Genomic DNA, 18,699 nt, shown 5'->3' with positions numbered 1-18,699 from the left:
GGTTCAGTGGTTGAGCGCTATTGGGTTTAATTCCTGGTACAAAAAAAAAAGAAAGAAAGAAAGAAAAGAAAAGAAAGTGATGGAGCTAGGGCAAGCCTGATGCCTGTAATCCCAGCAAATCAGGAGACCGAGGCAAGAGGATGGCAAGAGGAGGCCAGCCTGGCCAAATTAACAGAGACCCTATTTCAAAACAAAAATTAAAAAGGGCTGGGGATGTAGCCCGACAGTAAGAGCTCTTCTGGGTTCAATCCACAGTACAGTGTGTATGGGGACTGGAGGGGTGGGGGAGGTTTGAAAGTGGGACCTGGAAGGGAAGGAGGCCAAGCAAATGAGTAAAACCATTGGAAGTCTCAGGGAAGGCAACTTTGGTACAGGGGATTGAAGTATTGATGCCTTTATATTGTCAGTTATTCATATTGTCCCCAGGAGTGGGAGTGGGTGTGGTTGTGTGGGAGGATGTGGAGGGAAAACTTCCAGCAGGAGGCACCAGGCAAAGTTCCCTGCAACCCAGCCAGAGGCATGGGTAGGGATACTGGAAATGATACAGCACACTGGGAATCAGTCACTAGGCACTGAAATGGTGGAGTCTACAAGAGAAGAAATGTATCAACACAACTGTCTCTGCTCCCAAGAGGCTCATGGCCTGAGAGGGGAAGACACGGTGAATAAAATCATTGCCTGTGTGTGTGTGTGTGTGTGTGTGTGTGGACCCTGGTGCAGTAAAGCCTTCCCAGAGGGGGAACAACTGGTTGGGGAAAGGGCTGGGGGAGGAAGTCCTGCTCTTCCAAATAAAGGGAAGGCACTTGCACAGGCAGAGGCCTGCAATTGCCTGGCCACCCAGGCTCCTGGGTTCTTCTGCCGCTTGCTTAGCCTGCGATCCCAGAGCTGCCCTGTGAGCACCAGCTGGCAGCTTCCTCCTGCCACAGCCTGCCTTTCCTCCAGGTCCTGCAGGGGAAGTACTTATAGGAGCCTCCTCTGACTATTCCTACCACGGTGGTGACTCTAAACTCATAGTGTTTACTGCCAAAGCCACTACTTTGGTTCTTATTCACATACTTAGTTATAACTCAGCGGTAGAGTGTTCACCTAGCACGCGGGAGGTGATGGGTTAGCTCCTCAGCATCACACACACACACACAAAAATAAATAAACAAATAAATTTATTTTATTTAATAATTTAAATTTATTTAATTTAATTTAATAAAGGTGTTGTGTCCAACTACAACTAAAAAAAATTAAAATAAATAAATGAATCCTGTCTCTCTTGGCTTCATTTTAAACTTCCTTGAGAAGAAAGTACAAATTTTTATTGTTTATATTCTTATAATCTCCCATGGCTCCAGGAATTGGAGGACATATTAAGGGTGTAAGATAATAAGTGAATGGGTAAATTTGATCTATTTGGGGGACTATTGAATCCTACTAGGGTCTGGGGCAGGTGGCACACTCCTGTACTCCTAGAGACTGGGAAGGCTGAGGCAAGAGAATCTCAAGTTAGAGGCCAGCCTGTTAGTGAGATTTGTCTCAAAGTAAAAAACAGAAAGGACTAGGGATGTAGTTGGGTGGTAGAAAATCTCTGGGTTCAGTCCAGAGTAATCATCCCCCACCCGATGTCAAAAAAAAAAAAATCCTCCCAGGCTTACCCTTATAATTATTTTATGTTATAAAATTATTACTAAACCCTAAGCTTATTTTTTATTTTTTTATTTGGGTCATCTGTAGGTTTCAATGGGAGTTACCACATAAGCAAACGGGATACTAAGGGGTAAGTTTAAGGTCATGTACCTCAATTTCTTTTAACCCCTCCTCAACCCTCACCCTGGTCAGCCACTTGATTAACACTAGAGTTAAGAATTTGGGATCTCTGAACCCCTGCCTTTTAAAGTAACTGTTTCATAAAAGAATTTTGAAGAACTATGTACTCCTTACACATTTTTAAGACAACATCTAACAGTTTAAATATGAAGCTAAATTTCAAAGGATATACTACTTTCCAGGGATTTGAAAGTACTTACCTGTGAAAAATCACTTCACTCTTTTAAATGTAGCAGATGGAATATAATACCATAGACTTTCATATCTATTTAAGAAATATATGAACAAGCCCTTGTAGTGGCACCCCCTTTCTCTACAAAAAAAATCTTAACTGGGCTTCTCCACAAATCTTTACCATGGTTGATTTTAGGAGTGTCAGCAAAAGAGTCTCTACAAAAATGTTCAATGTAGTTAAACTTCCTATTTTCCTGTTGCTCTATTTCACTTGGCCATTGGCCAGGAAGAAATCAGCACTTCAGGTGCTGAATGCCCCTTTACTTGTTTTTCACAAACTTGTATCCAGTATAGTAGTTTGTAGAAGTGTGTTTGCAAATTAAAGATGTAATTTAAAAAAAGGACAAATCCTATAACAAGGCCTCTGGCCTTGAGCTGGAGCTTCACAGAGATGTCTACATTTCTATGATAAGACAAGTTACCAATTGGGCTCCGTGGTAACAGCTAACAGGGGAAGGAAAGAAAGGGGAGAAGAAACTCTCCCCTTCTTAGGTGTTGTCCTTGAAGGGTTAACTTGCCCAGAACAGTGAAAGAAAGAGCTGCTTTTATGTGAACTTCCACAGATTGTGAACTTCTGAACCCCTCCCTTTACATGCTGGGTATAAAATTCTGAAACTACCTGAACTCGGGGTTCAGGGAATTGATTAATTATAGTAAAAGCTGTGCCCTCTGAACCTGGCTGCAGCCAAATAAAACTGTTTCCTGCTGTCTTTGGTGCCTTGCCTCGTCTGTCCCTACAATACTCTTTAACCAAATAGAAATTTGCCTTGTTCCTTTTTCTCTTTAGTTCCTTTTCCAGTCTCCTTTTCCTATAGAATCTCCCCTAATAAAATTTATTTTTTATTGTAGATCTCTTTTATATTTTGTTGTATACCTTTTTTTACTAAGTCTTTTATTATATATCTCTGACAAAATGTGCATATAAATTGAAATTTATTTCTTACAATCATAAGACTCTGTTAAATGGTTCTTCTTCACTGGGTTATTGTAAGACAATTGGTCAAAATAACAAACATAGCAATATTTAGACATTAAAAAGTAAACTTTTATTGAAAATGCTTCTCTTAATGAGATGAAAGGGGCTGATTTACATTTCCCATTGGCTTCTTTTTTTGTTTTTTTGGTGATGCTGGGGATTGAACCCAGGACCTTATACATGTGAGGCAAGCACTCTACCAACTGAGCTATATCCCCAGCCCCCCCATAGACCCTAATTTGGCAGCTCCAGGAAGAGTACCCTGTTAGGCTCAGGGTGAGCAAGCGACTTACTTATATACATCTGGAAACTGATTCCCTTAAAACTGCCCATATGCACTGGATGTGGTGGTGCACACTGTAATCCCAGTGGCTCGGGAGGTTGAGGCAGGAGGATGGCAAGTTCAAAGCCAGCCTCAACAAAAGCGAGGTGCTAAGCAACTCAGTGAGACCCTGTCTCTAAATAAAATACAAAATAGGGCTGGGGATGAGGCTCAGTGGTTGAGTGCCCCTGAGTTCAATCCCTGTACCCAAAACAACAACAAAAATACTGCCCACACACCCCTGGGAAAGTTTGCATGTACTGCCAGAGGCATGCAAACTATGAGTCATTAAAGAAAGACCTAACTTCCTTTCTCACTCTTCAATACAGGGGTCCCATAAATAAAGGAACTTGGGTCTGAACACCATTGTGATTCTGCTAGATGCATTTTCAAGGCAGAGTCCTACACCTTTTTGCATGACATGTAGGAAAGATAGGAAACTCAGATTACTTCCAGACCTCTGCAAATTGAGGGCTGTGAGAAGGGCATCTGAATATTCAAAAACATAATCAATGGTAAAGAAGTGGCCTAGATTCAGAAATAAGAAAACATGGTTTTTATTTTTCTATTTCAGGGAAGCGCCATCCTTTTCTACTGATGGGTCCCAGTCATATACCACCAGGTAGCAGCAGAGAGCACAGTCTGCTGACATGGCCCAAGAAATCCCAGGTCCCAGGGATGAGGAAGAGAAGGTGGAAGGTAGGGGCAGCGAGAGAACTAGGTGAGGTAGGAGTGTGTGCTTATGCTGTCAAAGAAAAAGAGGGAAAATATGGGGACTAAATAGGGATACCAAGAGGTGACAAAACATCGATGATTCCTTCTGAAATCAGAATAAGTTGAGGAAATGAGGAGTTAGACAAAATTGGGGAAATTTTAAGGGGAAACAAAAGGGTAGAGATGGGCTTGGGAGTACTCTGCCTGGAGGCCCAAGTCACCTGGGGATCCCTGTTATCTGTACTCTTCCCGGGGAGGGTCAAGGTCTGGCTCATCCCGAGGGCCATGGTCTACCTCAGGGGCAGGGGGCCATGGGTTTTCTGGGGGCTGGGGTCCTGCTGGCCAGGGGTCATCAGGCCGGGGAGGTTGAGGAGGATCAGTGCTGGGTGGCTCAGGGGGCCAGACACTAGTTTCAGGCAGGTCTCTCCAGGGACGGGTAGGGCTTGGAGGTGTAGGGTCCTCAAAGAGAGGGGGTGCCCCTGGCCAGGGGTCACCAGGTATCGGAGGGCCCCGAGGCAATGGTGGGGAGCTCTCCTCCTCTCTGCCCTCTGTGGGTGGGGTAGAAGGTTGGTCCTTGCTGCCCAAGATTCCTGTAGAAGAGGAAGGAGAAAGGTAAGGGGTGAAGAGGAGCAGTTACCCCCCAACCCCAGCTACAGACCAGGAGACAGAACCTCTTTGGGATGGACAGTCTGAGCTGTCCAGCTAAACCTCAAAGTAATTTTCAAAGCACTCTCCATACATTTATCACAGTCTTAAAATGACATGAAAATTGATTTTGAGCCATTAATTTGCCCAATGTTAAGGGCCTGACACCTCCCCCAAATAATCTTCATTCTATGCCCACACCTAGCTAGCATGGGCCCCACTGTATCCCAAAGTGGTCTACACTTTGGCCACATGTGGCATCCACATCCCACCTCCACAATGATCCCACCATTCCTAACACATTCCTTCCTCAGCCAACATATCTGAACTCTGAAACAGCCACATGGTCCCACCCGAAAGAGCAAAACATTGATTCTGAACCAAAATGCTCTGAACTATACCCTTCATATAAATTTTCAGAATCCCTTCCACCTTTGTGTGCCTGATTCACCCCTTTCCTTTTTAGTGGTTATGTTCACTAAGGGTTGGTCATCTTGGCCATCCCCATTACCCCTGATATTCCTGGCCTGCTCCCAGCTCACCTCCAGTAAACAGGCAAAGGACCAGGATCCCCAGTAGCTTCCAGTTGATCATCATGGCTGTCTACTGGCCCCCAAAAGTGGGGTGCTCTGAGTCTGGGTGTCTGGGAATCCCAAGAGGCTTTATAGGGGAAGATGGAGAGGAGGAGGCCAGTCTATAGGGAGGGGCCGGCCCAGTGACACAAGGAATCCCATCAGAATCAAACTGGTCAAACCCGTTGGGAAGGCCCTGGCTAACATGAAGCCTGACTATGGCGTCTCTCATTTTAGTCCCCTAGCCCAAGACCTAATCACTGGCTCTCACTATCATTGACCCAGATGATCACCCCACCCTTGTTTTTACACCTGCTCCATCCACACTCTGCAGAAATCTATACCCACCTGTCATCTTCATAATCACAGGGACCTCCACCCTTTCATCCCTGGTAGCTATCAGAAGCCAAAGAATGGGAGCAAGCTCTGCTTGGGGAAGCACCATAATTATAAGGCTGTGAAGCAGGACGCTTGAGCTGATGTGGGGGGAGCCTTTGAAACCTGGGATGCAGCTGATGCAGTGTCCACTAACATGCCTGCCTCAGCCCCCTTACCCTTCATTTTAAGGGCTTCCTTCCTCAGGACCAGGCATGCTGCTTTCTGGCATGTGCCTGCTTAAATGGGACCTCCCAGTGACAGCCAAAGAATTCCATGTGGGAGGCATCTGGGGTGACGATGAGGAGGAAAGACACACTAGGATATCCTGCTTCCCTTTCCCTACCCAGAACTGGTGGCATTAGTCTCCAGCCAGAGGTTCAGGAAGAAGCTGCCCCTCCTGTAATCCTGGCCTCTTCCTCCTTCCTCAGGAACTCTTTGCTCCAGCTTTTTCTGTCCCCATTTTCAGGTCTCAGTTCAAAAATGCATCTTCTTACAACATGCTAATTGAGCTGGGCATGGGGGCACATGCCTGTACTTCCAACTACTCTAAAGGCTGAGGTAGGAGAATTACAAGTTGAGGGTAACTTCAACAACTTAGAGAAACCCTGTCTCAAAAATATAAAAAGGGCTGGGGGAGCTGAGGGTATAGCTCAGTGGCAGAGCACTTGCCTAGCATGTGGGAGGCACTAGGTTCGATCCTTAGCACCACATTAAAATAAACAAAGGCATTCTGTCCAATTACATCTTTTTTTTTTAAATAACTAAAATAAAAAGGACTGGGGATGTGGCTCACTATTAGAATTCTCTCTGGGGATTCAATCCCCAGTACTACAAAAAAAAAAAAAAAAAAAAAAGTAAATTGAAACTGGAGCCCCTAGAGCTTTCTATTGACTTTGAATAAATTTTAAATTACTTGCCAATATTGGCCTCTTCCCCAACATCCTCTGTCTGGGTCCCCTTAATCTCTCCTGGCCTCAGCACAAAGTTCCTTGCCTTTCCTGGCCCCTCACCTAAAGCTGCCCCTCCCAGAGTCCCCTTCTATCATATATCTGTATCTTACTTTCTCTTCCTAGCTCTCCTTTGAAGCACTCATTTATTCTGAGGTGCTTGTCTATTTGTCTCTCCCATTAGAACATAGGCACCTGGGTGCAAAGGCCTTGCCTGGATCTAAGATTCTTGTTGAATGAATGAATGTTTATCTTTCTCTCTCCTGGCATTTATCACATTCCAGAGGAAAAGAGTTTTAAAATAAAAAGTGAGAATAAAAGAAAACAGGAGCTTCTCAAAAGCTTCTAAAACAGGATAGAAAAGATGTTTGGAAAGAGGTACCACTTTTCACAGCCTCAGGAAGAATTCCCCAAGATAACACTTCCAGACAGTAGTTCAAGTGGAGTCATCTTTATTTAGTGAAGGAGAATTTAGACTTAGAGGAAGTTGGTGTCTGTGAGGCTGGAAGGGGAAGTAGACTGGGCTGGCCCCCACCCATTCTCCAGGATCTTTCTGGGGATTCAGCCCTTGGGCAGGCTTCACCTCCAGCTCTCAGCTGTAGCTGCTCAGATGTGGACTGGAGCAGAATTCTGGTTGTCTCCTTGACAAATAACTTCCTCCTTGGAAATGGCCTCACTCAGGCCCTGTAGACTATCAAGCAGGACAGAGAGGGACTCTGGGAAAAAAAGACACCCAAGTATAGACGCTGGTACTGGATATCGTGGTATGAGGGACAAGTTTCTTGGGTCAAAGGTGGGTGTGGATGGAAGAGGCCAAGGCATACACACACAAAAGGGTCTGGAGTAGATGCCAGGAGTGCCCCCATTTGTCGCTTTATGATTAGTCCATTACCTTTTGTGGGCCCCCTGGAGGACAGAGCTGCTGCCAGTGGTATTGAGGATCCGGGAGGCCTGGGGCTGGACTCCACAGATTTCTCCTTATCCAGTATAGAGGGAAGAACTGCCAACAGTCGCTGCTGCTTGTAATGGGAGAGGAGACCCGCCTGCTGCAAGGTGGCCTGGGAAGGAGAGGGTTAAACGCCACCTAGCCCGGGGAAAGCCTTCCCTCCTTTTTCCACTCCTTTACCTATCAACCAGTAAACCATGGGCCCTGGTCTCTTCAGTCTCCTACCAGCATGATGTTCTTGTCCCTCTCCAGGTCTTGCACTCGCTGGGTCAGCCGCTGCCCCTCCTCCTTCCGGGCCTCATCCTGCAGACGCCTGAGCTCCTGGTTCCGCTCCTTTTCTCTAGTGGCTTTACGTTGGATCTGGCGCAGAGACACCTCTGTGGAGAAGCCAGGGTGGAGAGGGAGGGTGTGGGTTATCCTAGAGGTGGCCAGGCACCATGAAAACAAAACTGGAATGCCAGGGCAGGTGCCCATATGGGAAGTTACTCTACTCTGTGGATCCCAGTGTCTCTTCCATTCAGCTGGAGAGGTGGGATGATGCTCCAGGTTCCTGTGTATCTGTGAACCCAAGTACCTCTCCCATCCCCCAATCCACCCAGGAGTTCCTTAGGGGAGAACTGAACATGGGCTAGATATTAGATTTTGTGCAATTAGTACTCATATTCTTATAGTATGATCATAGTATTGCAGTTACACAGAATTTCCTATTTGTGGGTGATTTGGCTGAACAATCATGTTTGCAATCTACTTTAAATAATCAAAAAATGTATATATAAATATGTGCATGTATACACAAGAGCAAATGTGGCAAATGTTAACTGCCATCTCTAGTTAGAGAAGATACACTCAATAAAGTTCTTTTTTTGGGGGGGGTGGATACTAAGGATTGAACTTACACTCTACCACTGAACTACATCTCCGGTTTTGGGCGTGCGTGTGTGGTGTTTGGTACAGGAGGCTGAACCCAAAGGCCCTCTACCACTGAGCCACCACCCTAGCCCTTATTTTATTTTGAGAAAAGGTTTTAGTAAACTGCTGAGGCTGGCCTGGAATTTGCAATCCTCCTGCCTCAGCCTCTCAAGTCACTGGAATTACAGATGTGTACCCCCATGCCAGGTACCCAAGTACTTTTTAATTTTGAGACAGGGTCTCCTGAGTTGCTGGGATTAGAGGATACACCACTGCACTCAGTGTGTGCTGTTTCTTGACATGACACTAAACTTCATAGTATGTCCACAGGTAATGTGCCATTCCTATCCCTTCATTTGTGGCATGCCTCAACAACAAGTTTTAGTGGGGAATAATAACTTTCTGTCTCAACAATTCCTTCTTTCTAGAAGGCCTACATCTATCCTGGCACATCTCACCAGCCTTGGCCTGCTCCTTCCGAGCCTCGTTCAGTTTCCTCTCTGTGTCTGAGAGCTGTTCCCGAAGTCGAGTCTCCACCTCAGCCACCTTCTCTTGCAAAGCTGGGATGAAGGTGCAATGAGTGTCAGAAGGAACCACCCCAGACCACAAAGGGGTGCACACTTCCCCTCCCCCACACCTTGCCCATAGATCTTCTGCTGCTGAGTCAGCTCCTTTCGGAGACTGGCAGCCTCTTCAGTGCTCTCCTGCTGGCCCTGGCGAGCTGCTTCCAACTGTAGTCCTAGGCTGGCCAGAGACTCCTGGGTTTGCTGTAGTTCCTGCTCCAGCTGCTGGGCCACCTTGCTCAGCTGCTGCCGCTCTGCTTCCCCTTAGAAGAATATGCTCACTCAGACCTCTTCTTGTGCATGTGCTCTAGATGTCAAGTCTTCCCTCTTCTTCATCAACGTCCCCCATCTATTTATCCATCCATCTACATGTACCTTGCTCCTGGGCCCGGCCCACTTCCTGCTGGATGACATGGGCACTCAGCTGCAGTTCTGAATCCAGGCGATTCCGTTCTTCCCGCAGCTGCTCCAACTCAAGGTTTAAATCTATGTCAGGTGGGGGTGGAGGTGGGGGAGGGGGTGGAGGTGGAGGGCAGCTAAGACAGAAGAGAAACAAAGTCAGCTGTTGGCTAAGGAATTTAGAGCCCCTATCCCTCCTCAGTCCTCATTGTTTGGGATTCCAGCAGCCAACACCCTAAAGCTTCACCTCCGCATAACACCCCCTCCACCTTAAAGTGCCCAGACTTTACCTCTCCAGGCGCAGCTGGGCCAGAATCAGTTTTCGAGCCATCAGGCCTGGGAAGAGGCAAAAAGAGATGAGTACACAGAGGAAAAAAGGACAGACAGGGGAGTAAGGGAGAAAGAAATGCTGGGGCTGGCAAGAAGGAAACAGGAGGATGGATGTGGGATCAGAAAGAGCTGGGCCAGGAAGATGATGGACAAAGTAAGCAGGACGCACTCACAGTTTCTCTACCCACCCTGAATGGTGTGGACCTTGCGGACAGCATAGCTAAGTCGGTTGCTGAGGCTGGGAAGCCGGGCTATAGCCTGTTCCACCTTAGTCAGAGTGTTCTGGAAGCAGATCTGAGAGCTGGAGAAGGTACAGGTCACTAACCCTCCACCCTCACCTCAACCCCCAAAGACCTGCAGGGTCTTGTACAGACAACACTGTTATACAAGTGAGAAAAGCAGAGAAGGGGAATATGAGAGAGGAAAAGAGAAGCTGAAGCCACTGGGAAGGGTAAGACCTTAGTGCCCAGCCACTGTGCCCCATAATGGAACCACCGCGTAAATCATATCTAAATTCCTTAGCCAACAGAAGCAGAGAAACTGAATGCTTAAGGCCTTTAGTAACTGTCAGATAAAATAATCCAACTGCTAATAAAACATAAATATTCACCAAGTCATTCCTGGTAGCAAATGCTACCAATAAGCTACTTCTACAGCACTTTTTTTTTTTTTTTTTGGTACTGGAGACGGGACCCAGGAGTGCTTTACCACTGAGCTACCTCCCTTTATTTTCAGACAAAGTCTTGCTAAATTGCTTAGGACCTCATAAATTGCTGAGGCTAGAGTTGAACCTGTGATTCTTCTGCCTCAGCTCCTGAGTTGCTGGGATTTCAGGAGGGTGCCACTGCATTCAACTCCTCAGTACTTTTAAATTTTTATTTATTTATTTACTTATTATTATTTTAAGTTATAGACGGACACAATACTTTTATTTATTTTTATGTGATGCCAGGGATTGAACCCAGTGCCTCATGCAGGCTAAGGCAAATGTTCTACCGCTGAGCCTGGCCCAACTTTTTTAAAATTTTATTTTGAGACAGAGCTAAGTTACCTAGACTGCCCTCAAACTTGTGATCTTCCTGCCTCAACCTCCCAATTGTTGGGATTATAGGCGTGTGCTTCTGTGCCTATCCTGATCAGTGTTTTTAATTACACCCCTGTAAAAAAATAAAAATGACAACATTCATGAGGTCCTATCTCATCTTGACCTATAGCCCGTAACTCAGGAAAGTGTTCAGTAACCATTCTATAGGGGACAGCACAGCTGGTACCATGAGGCTGGATGATCTCCAGTTGAACTAGACTTTATTACCCACAGCCATTGCTCCAGAAATTTCATTGTTTGGTACTGTATGCATCACACTCAACTATATGAACTTGAGTGCATTTTTCTAAGGACAAGGCTCATAGTTTCCATCAGTTTTCTAATGGGCCAGTTCTCTTGGCCATAGCCCAAGAAGACATCAAATGACCATATAGATTTTTCAAGTAACTACAAAGTTTATTTCTCAGAACCTATTTTTTGATTACTATTATGCAACAGAGACCAGTTACCCTCAGGCACAAGCCCAAGAATGGAGATTCCCTGATACCAATGAAGGGCAAGTCCATATGCTTTATCAGGGGGCTAAACCAGAGCCACGACCAACATGGCTCAGGAAAACTGAGAAGTGAAAAGAGCCCCCAAAGAGGGACCAACACTGGAACCTTCTTAGGAGAGTATGAGTTCCCCCTAGCAGAAAAACTAATGATGAATTGACAAAGCTGGCAGCAGAGCAAAGACTACTCTCATCTGAAAACTATTTGAGAAGGTGGTTCCAAGACCTACAGTGGCTCTTATTAAAACCATTTTCTGGTAGTTTCCGGTCATCTAAAGAGTTGCTAACAAATCTGGCAACAACCCACCTGGACTGCTTTAAGCCTGGAGGGCTCTTCAGTAATAAATCATTAACAAAAATCATTTTTGTGATCTTATGAGACGAAAGTAAAAATCTGTCCTTGACATATCTCTCTTCTCCTATAAGTGGAAGATTGTTGCAATGGACTGCATCTGGACAGTGGCTCCTCAGAACTAGTCTAGTTCTGTGCAAGTTTAAAACTCTGCATCTTTTTTTAGTGGGAGATGGGGATTGAACCCAGGGTCTCACACATGGTAGGCAAGCATTCTACTACTGAGCCACACTTTGTATAGACTACCTACTTCAGTTATTGCACAGATGAAAACTAGGGAGAGGCTGTTACCATTGCAAAGCAATTCCTTAGAGGTCTCATTAAAGATTATGTAACAATTATCAGGGATTAAAAAACCAAGAATTTGGTAAGAAACATAAGCCTGCAATTTATTTAGGACCCTGATATACATTTTAGATGGACATCCAGTAAGCAAGTAGGAGACAGATTTAAACAAAATATTTTCTAACCAGCTAATAAGCACAATGGCACATGCCTGTAATCCCAGGGACTTGGGAGGATTATAAAAAACAAGGCCAGCCTGGGAAACTTAGTGAAACCTTATCTCAAAATTAAAAAAAAAAAAATTAAAAAAAAAAAAAAAAAGTGCTGGGGATATAGCTCAGTGATAGGATGCCTCTGAGTTCAATTTCTAATACTGCAAGTTAACATACTAATAAAAATTATTTCAACCAAACAGGGCTTGCCAGGCATATGTGAGGCCCTGGGTTTGATCCCCAGTACTGCAAAAGAAAAAAAAAGGAAGAAGTAGATCATATATTTCCATACCCATCCCTGAACAATTATAAAGGTGGAGATCCTCCCAGCTGCTCGAGCAGGTACTACACTAAACTAAATCATTAGGCAGCAGTGCCTCACCTCCCACCCAACATAAAGTGGAAGTTCACAACAGAGCCTGTAGTACCTGCCAAATGCTGAGATGTGGCAACACCCCAAGAGAAATCAACACAGAAGATTTCAGAGGAATAAAGGCCTTCAGCCCTGTATCTTCCAGCTGCCAGATTTTTAGACTCTCTCACATGATGCTTTTCAATTCCAAAGGTGCCCCCAAAGCTGGGGAAGCAGCTGGAGAAGCAGAAATGCTCCTCCACCTGCCCCTCCATCCCAGATACCTGCCGACAGCACCAGCCACAATCTTCAACTGCTCCTCAGCCGAGGCTGCCTGCTGTTGACACCGCCGCCTGGCCTCCTGAGCACGGCTCAGCTCCAGCTGCAGGGCCTAGAGAGGATGAAGTAAAGGAAAGGGTCCCTTCCTGGGGCCCAGCCCACAGACTGAAGCCCTCCCTTTGTCTCTGCCTGTCTCACACACTAACCTTGGCACCCGTCCGCTCCACCTCCACCTCTGCAGTTTTGTCCTGCAGGGCGCGCTGCAGGATGGCCTGCTCCTGGCTCTGGGCTGTCACTTTTTCCTGGAGCTCAGCCATCTGGGGGAGAAGAGGGCAGGGCAGTCTAGAGCCAAAGCTATGGGGGCCACTGGAGACAAAGGGATAGGGGGCAGAAGTCTTTGAAGGAATGCCATATAGAGAAACAAGTGGCTAGGGTTTTCCTGAGAATAGAGTCTGAGTCCAGTAGACCTTCCAGAAGCATGTTTCATGTACTCTCGTTCTTTGAAGAATACCCCCTGATCCATCTACAAACACCCACCATCTCTGACCATGAGACCAACTCAAAGATGCTGTCATCTTGTCAGAGAAGCCACCCCTGACCAAACTACCTAAAGCAGACCCACTATGGTTTCTTTGTTACATCATCTTTAAAATGTTTCTTTTCAGCACATATACTTGCTTGATGTTACCTGGCTTTTTACTTGTTGAATCTCAATTCTAGAACATAAACTCTTTGAGATCAGAGTTGTCTTGTCTGCTTTGTTCAGGTTGCATGTGGTAACCACTCAATAAATATCTGTTGAATAATTGCCATCCCTGTGCAAGGAGCTGGGAGGAATGCAGGGAGAAACAGCCACTGACCTGTCCCTTCAGCTGCTTCACACAGTCTCTGTGCTCCAGCTCCTGGGCTTTAAGCTGCACCATGAGTGCAAACACCTTCTCCCGCCAACGGTTTAGTAGAGACTGGCACTTCTTAGTGAACTCAGGTTCCAGTAAATCTGAAGGTTGAACCTGAAGATGGGGAACAAGTGTGGGCTCCTGGAGCAACAGAGGAAGGAGGTACCATCTTTGGCTTTTCTCTGTTCTGCCTAAGCAACAGAGGCCATGGGCTGCCCAGGAGGGCCCTACCTTCCTGAGCAGCTCCTCCTCCTGCAGGGTGAGCATGTGCATGAGGCTCTGCACACGCACCTGCATCAGTTCCACGGTTGCATGCAGGCCATCTCGGTCCTCCTCCAAGTTCTGTGAGGGAGGAAGAGTAGAGTGTCTTAGGGCTCCATGCCTGCTCCAAGGCACCAGCCAGTTTGGGCCCAGCAACATCACTGCCTACCCTTTTAGGTACTATACTCTCCTCCAAGGGTGACCACATCCCCTACCCTGATTCCTGGTGTCTCCCTCCAGACCCACACCCTGTATTCTCCCACCTGCACAGTGTCCAGAAGCTCCTGTCGCTCTGTTTCCCATGCCTGGCTAGGGGTCTCAAAAGGGCCTTGTTCCCCTACATATTTCCTCAGATTCTCAACCAGGGTCACTTGAGCTGTCAAATCTTCTTGTGTCTTGCTAGGATTAGCAAGGGTAGAAACAAGGCAGTCATTAAGGGAGCACTGTGAAGAATCCCACATCACCAACCTCTGGGCCCCCTCAACTGTCCCTGTCAATTTACCTGAGCTCCTTCCGCAGCAGCTCAGCCTCCTTCTGGGCCACAGTCAGCTCCTTAACTTCCATTGCCCTCCTGGTTTCCAGACTATTCAGAGACTTCTCCAAGCCCTCAGCCTTGTTGGTCAAACTAAAAAGAGCCTCCTGGTGAGCCTGTGTCAAGGAGGATAGCTGTGGAGAGAAGAGTGGGCTCAGCTCAACCTTATATCAGGGTATTCCAAACTATTCCTGTGTTGGCCTTGTCCCTCCACTCCCACTGTCTGTGACCTCAAAGAAAGACAGATCACTTAAGTTGTCAGTTTCATCCATGAGGACAAAAACTCATAGGCAATTTGGTTATCAAGTCTCCAGCTCCTATCTCAGGGATGGAAAAGAGAAGTATTGGGTTTCCCGACAAGAATTACCTCCCCTTTTCCATTCCTCTATAGGGGCCACACCCACCTTCCTCACAGTCTCCCACCACACTGGAATCAAGGTACCTACTTCCTTCTGGTGAGAGGCCACTTGAGTCCTGAGAAACAAACAATCTGAATAAGATCAAAACACCTAGATTTTCTGTCTTTCCAAGCTGCCTGCTTCACTCCTTTGCCAAAGACCTCATGGCTTAACTGCTCTTGGGGATCTCTTCTGATAATGACTCTTTGTTAGGAAGTTCCTACCCAGCTACCCTGTTATGAGTTTGAACCCATCCTGCCCCTACATTCACCTGCTCTTGGTGCAGCCTCTGAACTTCCTCCAGCTCCTGCTGGCTCTCCTCTTCTAGTTTCTTACGTACAATCTCAGCCCCAGTTAAGGCAGCACGCAGGCCCTCAGCCTCAGCTCGGCCAGCCTTCTCTGCCCGTGCCAAAGCCTCCAGTTCCATGGCCTGGGCCTCCAGCCTCATCTTTTGTTGCAGTGAGGTCTCCCGCAGGACCTGGACTTCATCCTCTAGCTGCCGCAACTCTTGTAGCTGCTGAAAGATCAGCTCAGCCTGCTGGCTCAGGGCATGAGACCCCTGCTGCTCTAGGGACCTTCAAAGACAGGATGGCACAGACAAAAAGGTGTCTCTTGTACTAAGAGGGAGGCCAAGAGCATAAATGGAGACAAGAAGAGGACCCCTCTGTCCTTACATTGGGAGGTGGGAGATGAAGTTGGGGCATGGGAATCTCTATATTCACATCACCATTGTCATTCATTGAGGCTCTACTAAGCACAATAGGTCCACTATCTGGATTCACAGGACCTAATGGCTAGTGAGATCATGGAACATGATTTTTCTGGAGACCTACATACAGGCAGATGTATCAAACATCAAATGCACACATCATGAGGCCACAAGTTCTGAGTAAAGAGGTTAGAAAAACATGTAAGACTTCCGAATTTTGATTTAAGACTAGGAAAAATGAGGGAAGCATGGGCATAGGGGTAAATCTTCCTGGGCTTACAGTATCAATATGGCAAGTCCAGATGCTAGGTATAGGCTTTTACAGAGTGTTTGGCCTACTGTATGAGGAGTCTGAGAGGGCAGAATAATAAATGAGACACTCCCAACCTTTGGAGAACACTTTACTGGTGTCATTTAAATTTAAACCAGTTCATAACATGGCTGAGACAACTCCCTCACTGAGAACCATACTTTATTTTACTTTTTTTTTTTTTTAAATAAAAGAGATCCTTAGGTTAGGGAAAATAAGTGAGTTGCCAAAAGTCCCCTACCTGGCAGCCATACTAGAAATAGAATCTCTGTCTCCTGATACCAGGCTAGTATTTCCTTGATGTAATCCTCACTCTGGATTGACAGTACATTTGGGAAACGATATATAAAACTGAAAGAGTAAGAATTCTTTCTGGGCACATTAGCACATACCTATATCCCCAACAACTCAAGAGGGTGAGGCAGGAGGATCACAAGTTTGGGGCCAGCCTGGGCAACTAAGAGAGACTCTGTCTCAAAATAAAAACTAAAAAAGAACACACAGTGTCGCATGCTTATAATCCCAGAAACAAGGATTGCAAGTTGGAGTCCAGCCTTGGCAACTTAGCAAGACCCTCAGCAACCTAGTGAGACTATCTCAATAAAAAATAAAATGGACTGGGCATATAGTTCAGTGGTAAAGCGCACCACATTCAATCCCTAATACCACAAAAAGAAAAAAGAATTTTCACAGCACATTCACAGAGAGTGCATGCCAGATCAAATGGAGTGTTCTCCAAAAAGGCTTTCTTCAACTACTTCATCAGAATGAACCCATGCACCACAGCACTGGGTCTACATATCTAGTCTGCACTTCATCTTGTTTTATCTGGTAGTTTCCAAATATTTGCAATCAACCTATCTCCTCCCTTAGAAATTTATATTCTTTATAAGTTGAAGATTTAAGGCAGGCTCTCATTTATTTTTTATCTCTATTCTTGGAGTCTAACACTCCTTATTATATTGGTATTGTAGATACCAATAATTGCCTATGTAAAAATGTATATTATTGAACCAAGGGCCAAACAGGGCAAGGAATTTACTTCAGAGAGGAAGGGTCACGAGCAAGCACAAATGAGAAAACAGAAACAATGGATCCCTACCTGCCTCTCCGCCCTGGCCCTTGCCCATTTCCAGAAACACCCTGTTCCCACGTGGTCACTGGAGACCTCTGGATGTCTAGTCGCCTCTCTGAGACACCCTGATGGGCTGGTGGTTGCACCTGGGGAATGTCTGAGACCCACGTGGGAGCCATTCTTGAAAGAGTTGGAAGGGGCTTGGCTTGGAAGTGGGAGGGGGGAATCAGCCCAGTGAAACCTGATGAATCATAAGAGCAAAGATGGTCATTAGTTTCCCAGGAAAAGGCAACCAATGGACCCCTTGCCTGGCCCCACTGACCTGAAGGTGGCAACATCTCCTCGTTGGCTGATGGCTCTACATTCTTTCTCTGGCCATCTTTCTTCCCCTGGACATGGACAACAGGAGAAACAAGGACACTCCAATTTAATTTTCAAGCCACCTTCAAAAGCCAAAAAGCCCCTACAGTAACAAAGTCATAGTCCTTAAATTACAACCAGTTTTAGCAACTCTCAGTTCCTTTCTCCTGGGTCCCAAAAAAGATAGTGGATACCCCAGGTCCATTTGCTTGTCCCATTCTGCCTCTCTATAGAACTGGGCAATAACCAAGATGTGGAGAGAATTTACTGAAATAGGCCAAGTTGAGGTTCTTAGGGCTTTATTCCTACTTTTAAGATTCTGGGCAAGGCCTTTACCTTCTTCCTCTGGGCTGGAGGTGAGAAAGGAGGTACACAATGCAGGGGCCCTGAGCTCAATTTCCAGAGTTCTTTCAGTGATTCAGCAAGGCCTTGGGGAAGACCATCAAGGCACCACAAAGCCATGACTTCTGATTCCTTCACTATTAAAGTGCTGACCCAAGGCCTGGCCCCACAAGAATGTGGCACATACAGGGTTAGTCGCCACTCACTCCCAGGACCCCTGGGAATGCAGGCAGCCTAGAGCAGGTGGCAGAAAAGCCAGCTTCCTGATCTCATCCAAACCTCTCTTACTCTCAGTTTCTCTCTACTATCCCCTCAGTTTCAAGTCCTGTTGCCCTTCCCTCGAGGCCCACAGCCCACAGAGTGAACTCTTCTAAGACTTTCCCTGACCCTCCCACCCGATTTCATCCACTGTTTATCTAACCTGGGATGCCTACCCACGACCCCTCTTACATCCTATCTGCTTTTTTCCTGAAGGGATTATTGTGGTCCCTCACTTTCACCCTCATCTCCCAGATTATTATGCTTTGTTCTCTTTACTCTCTCCCAAATACCCTGGTCTCTTCATCCTGCGAGCCTCTAAAGCTGTTTTTACCACCTCATCTTTTCCTTTACCCCGGCCCCTGTGACCTTCTTCCCCTGTGAACCCCGTGAACCCATCCCAGAACCCCTTTAGCCCTTCCCACCCCCAACCGACTCTTCTCGAACGCCCCTTACCGAGCTCGAGAGCCCCCTCAGCCCTTTGGCCACACCCCCTACACCTCGCTCGGGGCCTGGCCTCCTCCTCTCAGCGTGCATGCGCAAGGCGGGTGTTTTAGCGGGTCTCCCCAGTCCAGTTTCGCTCTGGAAGGAGGCGGGGGGGGGGGAGGTGCACGCATGCGCAGTGGCATCTAAGGCTACGCCCAATCAACTCATCGGGGCAACTCCGCGCCCTGTCGGCTCCTCCCCACTCCGGGAACCCGGGAAAACTCCTAAACTAATCAAAAAAGGC

The 18,699-nt window shown here is 46.5% G+C and overlaps 2 protein-coding genes and 1 non-coding gene across 7 annotated transcripts; all 3 read right to left on the bottom strand.

Moving 5' to 3' along the window:
* Positions 1-3,112: 3,112 nt before the first annotated feature.
* Psors1c2 (psoriasis susceptibility 1 candidate 2) lies at positions 3,113-5,391 on the bottom strand. Its single transcript, XM_046450802.2, has 2 exons — positions 5,249-5,391; positions 3,113-4,651 (listed from the first exon to the last, which is right to left on the bottom strand). The coding sequence occupies exons 1-2, from the start codon at positions 5,301-5,303 to the stop codon at positions 4,296-4,298; spliced, it is 411 nt and encodes a 136-aa protein (XP_046306758.1). The 5' UTR covers positions 5,304-5,391; the 3' UTR covers positions 3,113-4,295.
* On the bottom strand, positions 3,171-3,243 carry Trnav-cac (transfer RNA valine (anticodon CAC)). The gene has a single exon. It is a non-coding gene; the product is annotated as a tRNA-Val (tRNA).
* A 1,647-nt stretch (positions 5,392-7,038) lies between the features above and the next one.
* Positions 7,039-18,557, bottom strand: Cchcr1 (coiled-coil alpha-helical rod protein 1). 5 transcript variants are annotated; one of them, XM_046450824.2, is made up of 18 exons: positions 18,426-18,557; positions 17,332-17,398; positions 17,037-17,250; positions 15,187-15,490; positions 14,488-14,651; positions 14,249-14,384; positions 13,956-14,066; positions 13,689-13,838; positions 13,035-13,145; positions 12,834-12,940; positions 9,939-10,051; positions 9,711-9,756; positions 9,397-9,557; positions 9,096-9,284; positions 8,917-9,018; positions 7,775-7,926; positions 7,496-7,661; positions 7,039-7,319 (listed from the first exon to the last, which is right to left on the bottom strand). In XM_046450824.2, exons 1-18 carry the CDS (start codon positions 18,504-18,506, stop codon positions 7,210-7,212), a joined length of 2,484 nt encoding a protein of 827 aa, XP_046306780.1. In that variant the 5' UTR covers positions 18,507-18,557; the 3' UTR covers positions 7,039-7,209. The 5 variants fall into 5 exon arrangements, with proteins under 5 accessions (XP_046306780.1, XP_058437416.1, XP_046306779.1 ...); XM_058581433.1 differs by having other exon boundaries at positions 18,470-18,488; XM_046450823.2 differs by lacking the exon at positions 18,426-18,557 and adding an exon at positions 17,706-17,985 and having other exon boundaries at positions 7,496-7,619.
* Between the last annotated feature and the right edge of the window lie 142 nt (positions 18,558-18,699).

The sequence above is a fragment of the Marmota monax genome, unplaced genomic scaffold (assembly GCF_021218885.2).
Source record: "Marmota monax isolate L192 unplaced genomic scaffold, Marmota_monax_Labrador192_F-V1.1 WCK01_AAM20220418_F8-fsc00474, whole genome shotgun sequence".
Classification (NCBI taxonomy): Eukaryota; Metazoa; Chordata; class Mammalia; order Rodentia; family Sciuridae; genus Marmota; species Marmota monax.
The sequence above is the reverse complement of the archived record's forward strand: the minus strand, read 5'-3'. Positions and strand labels throughout refer to the sequence as shown.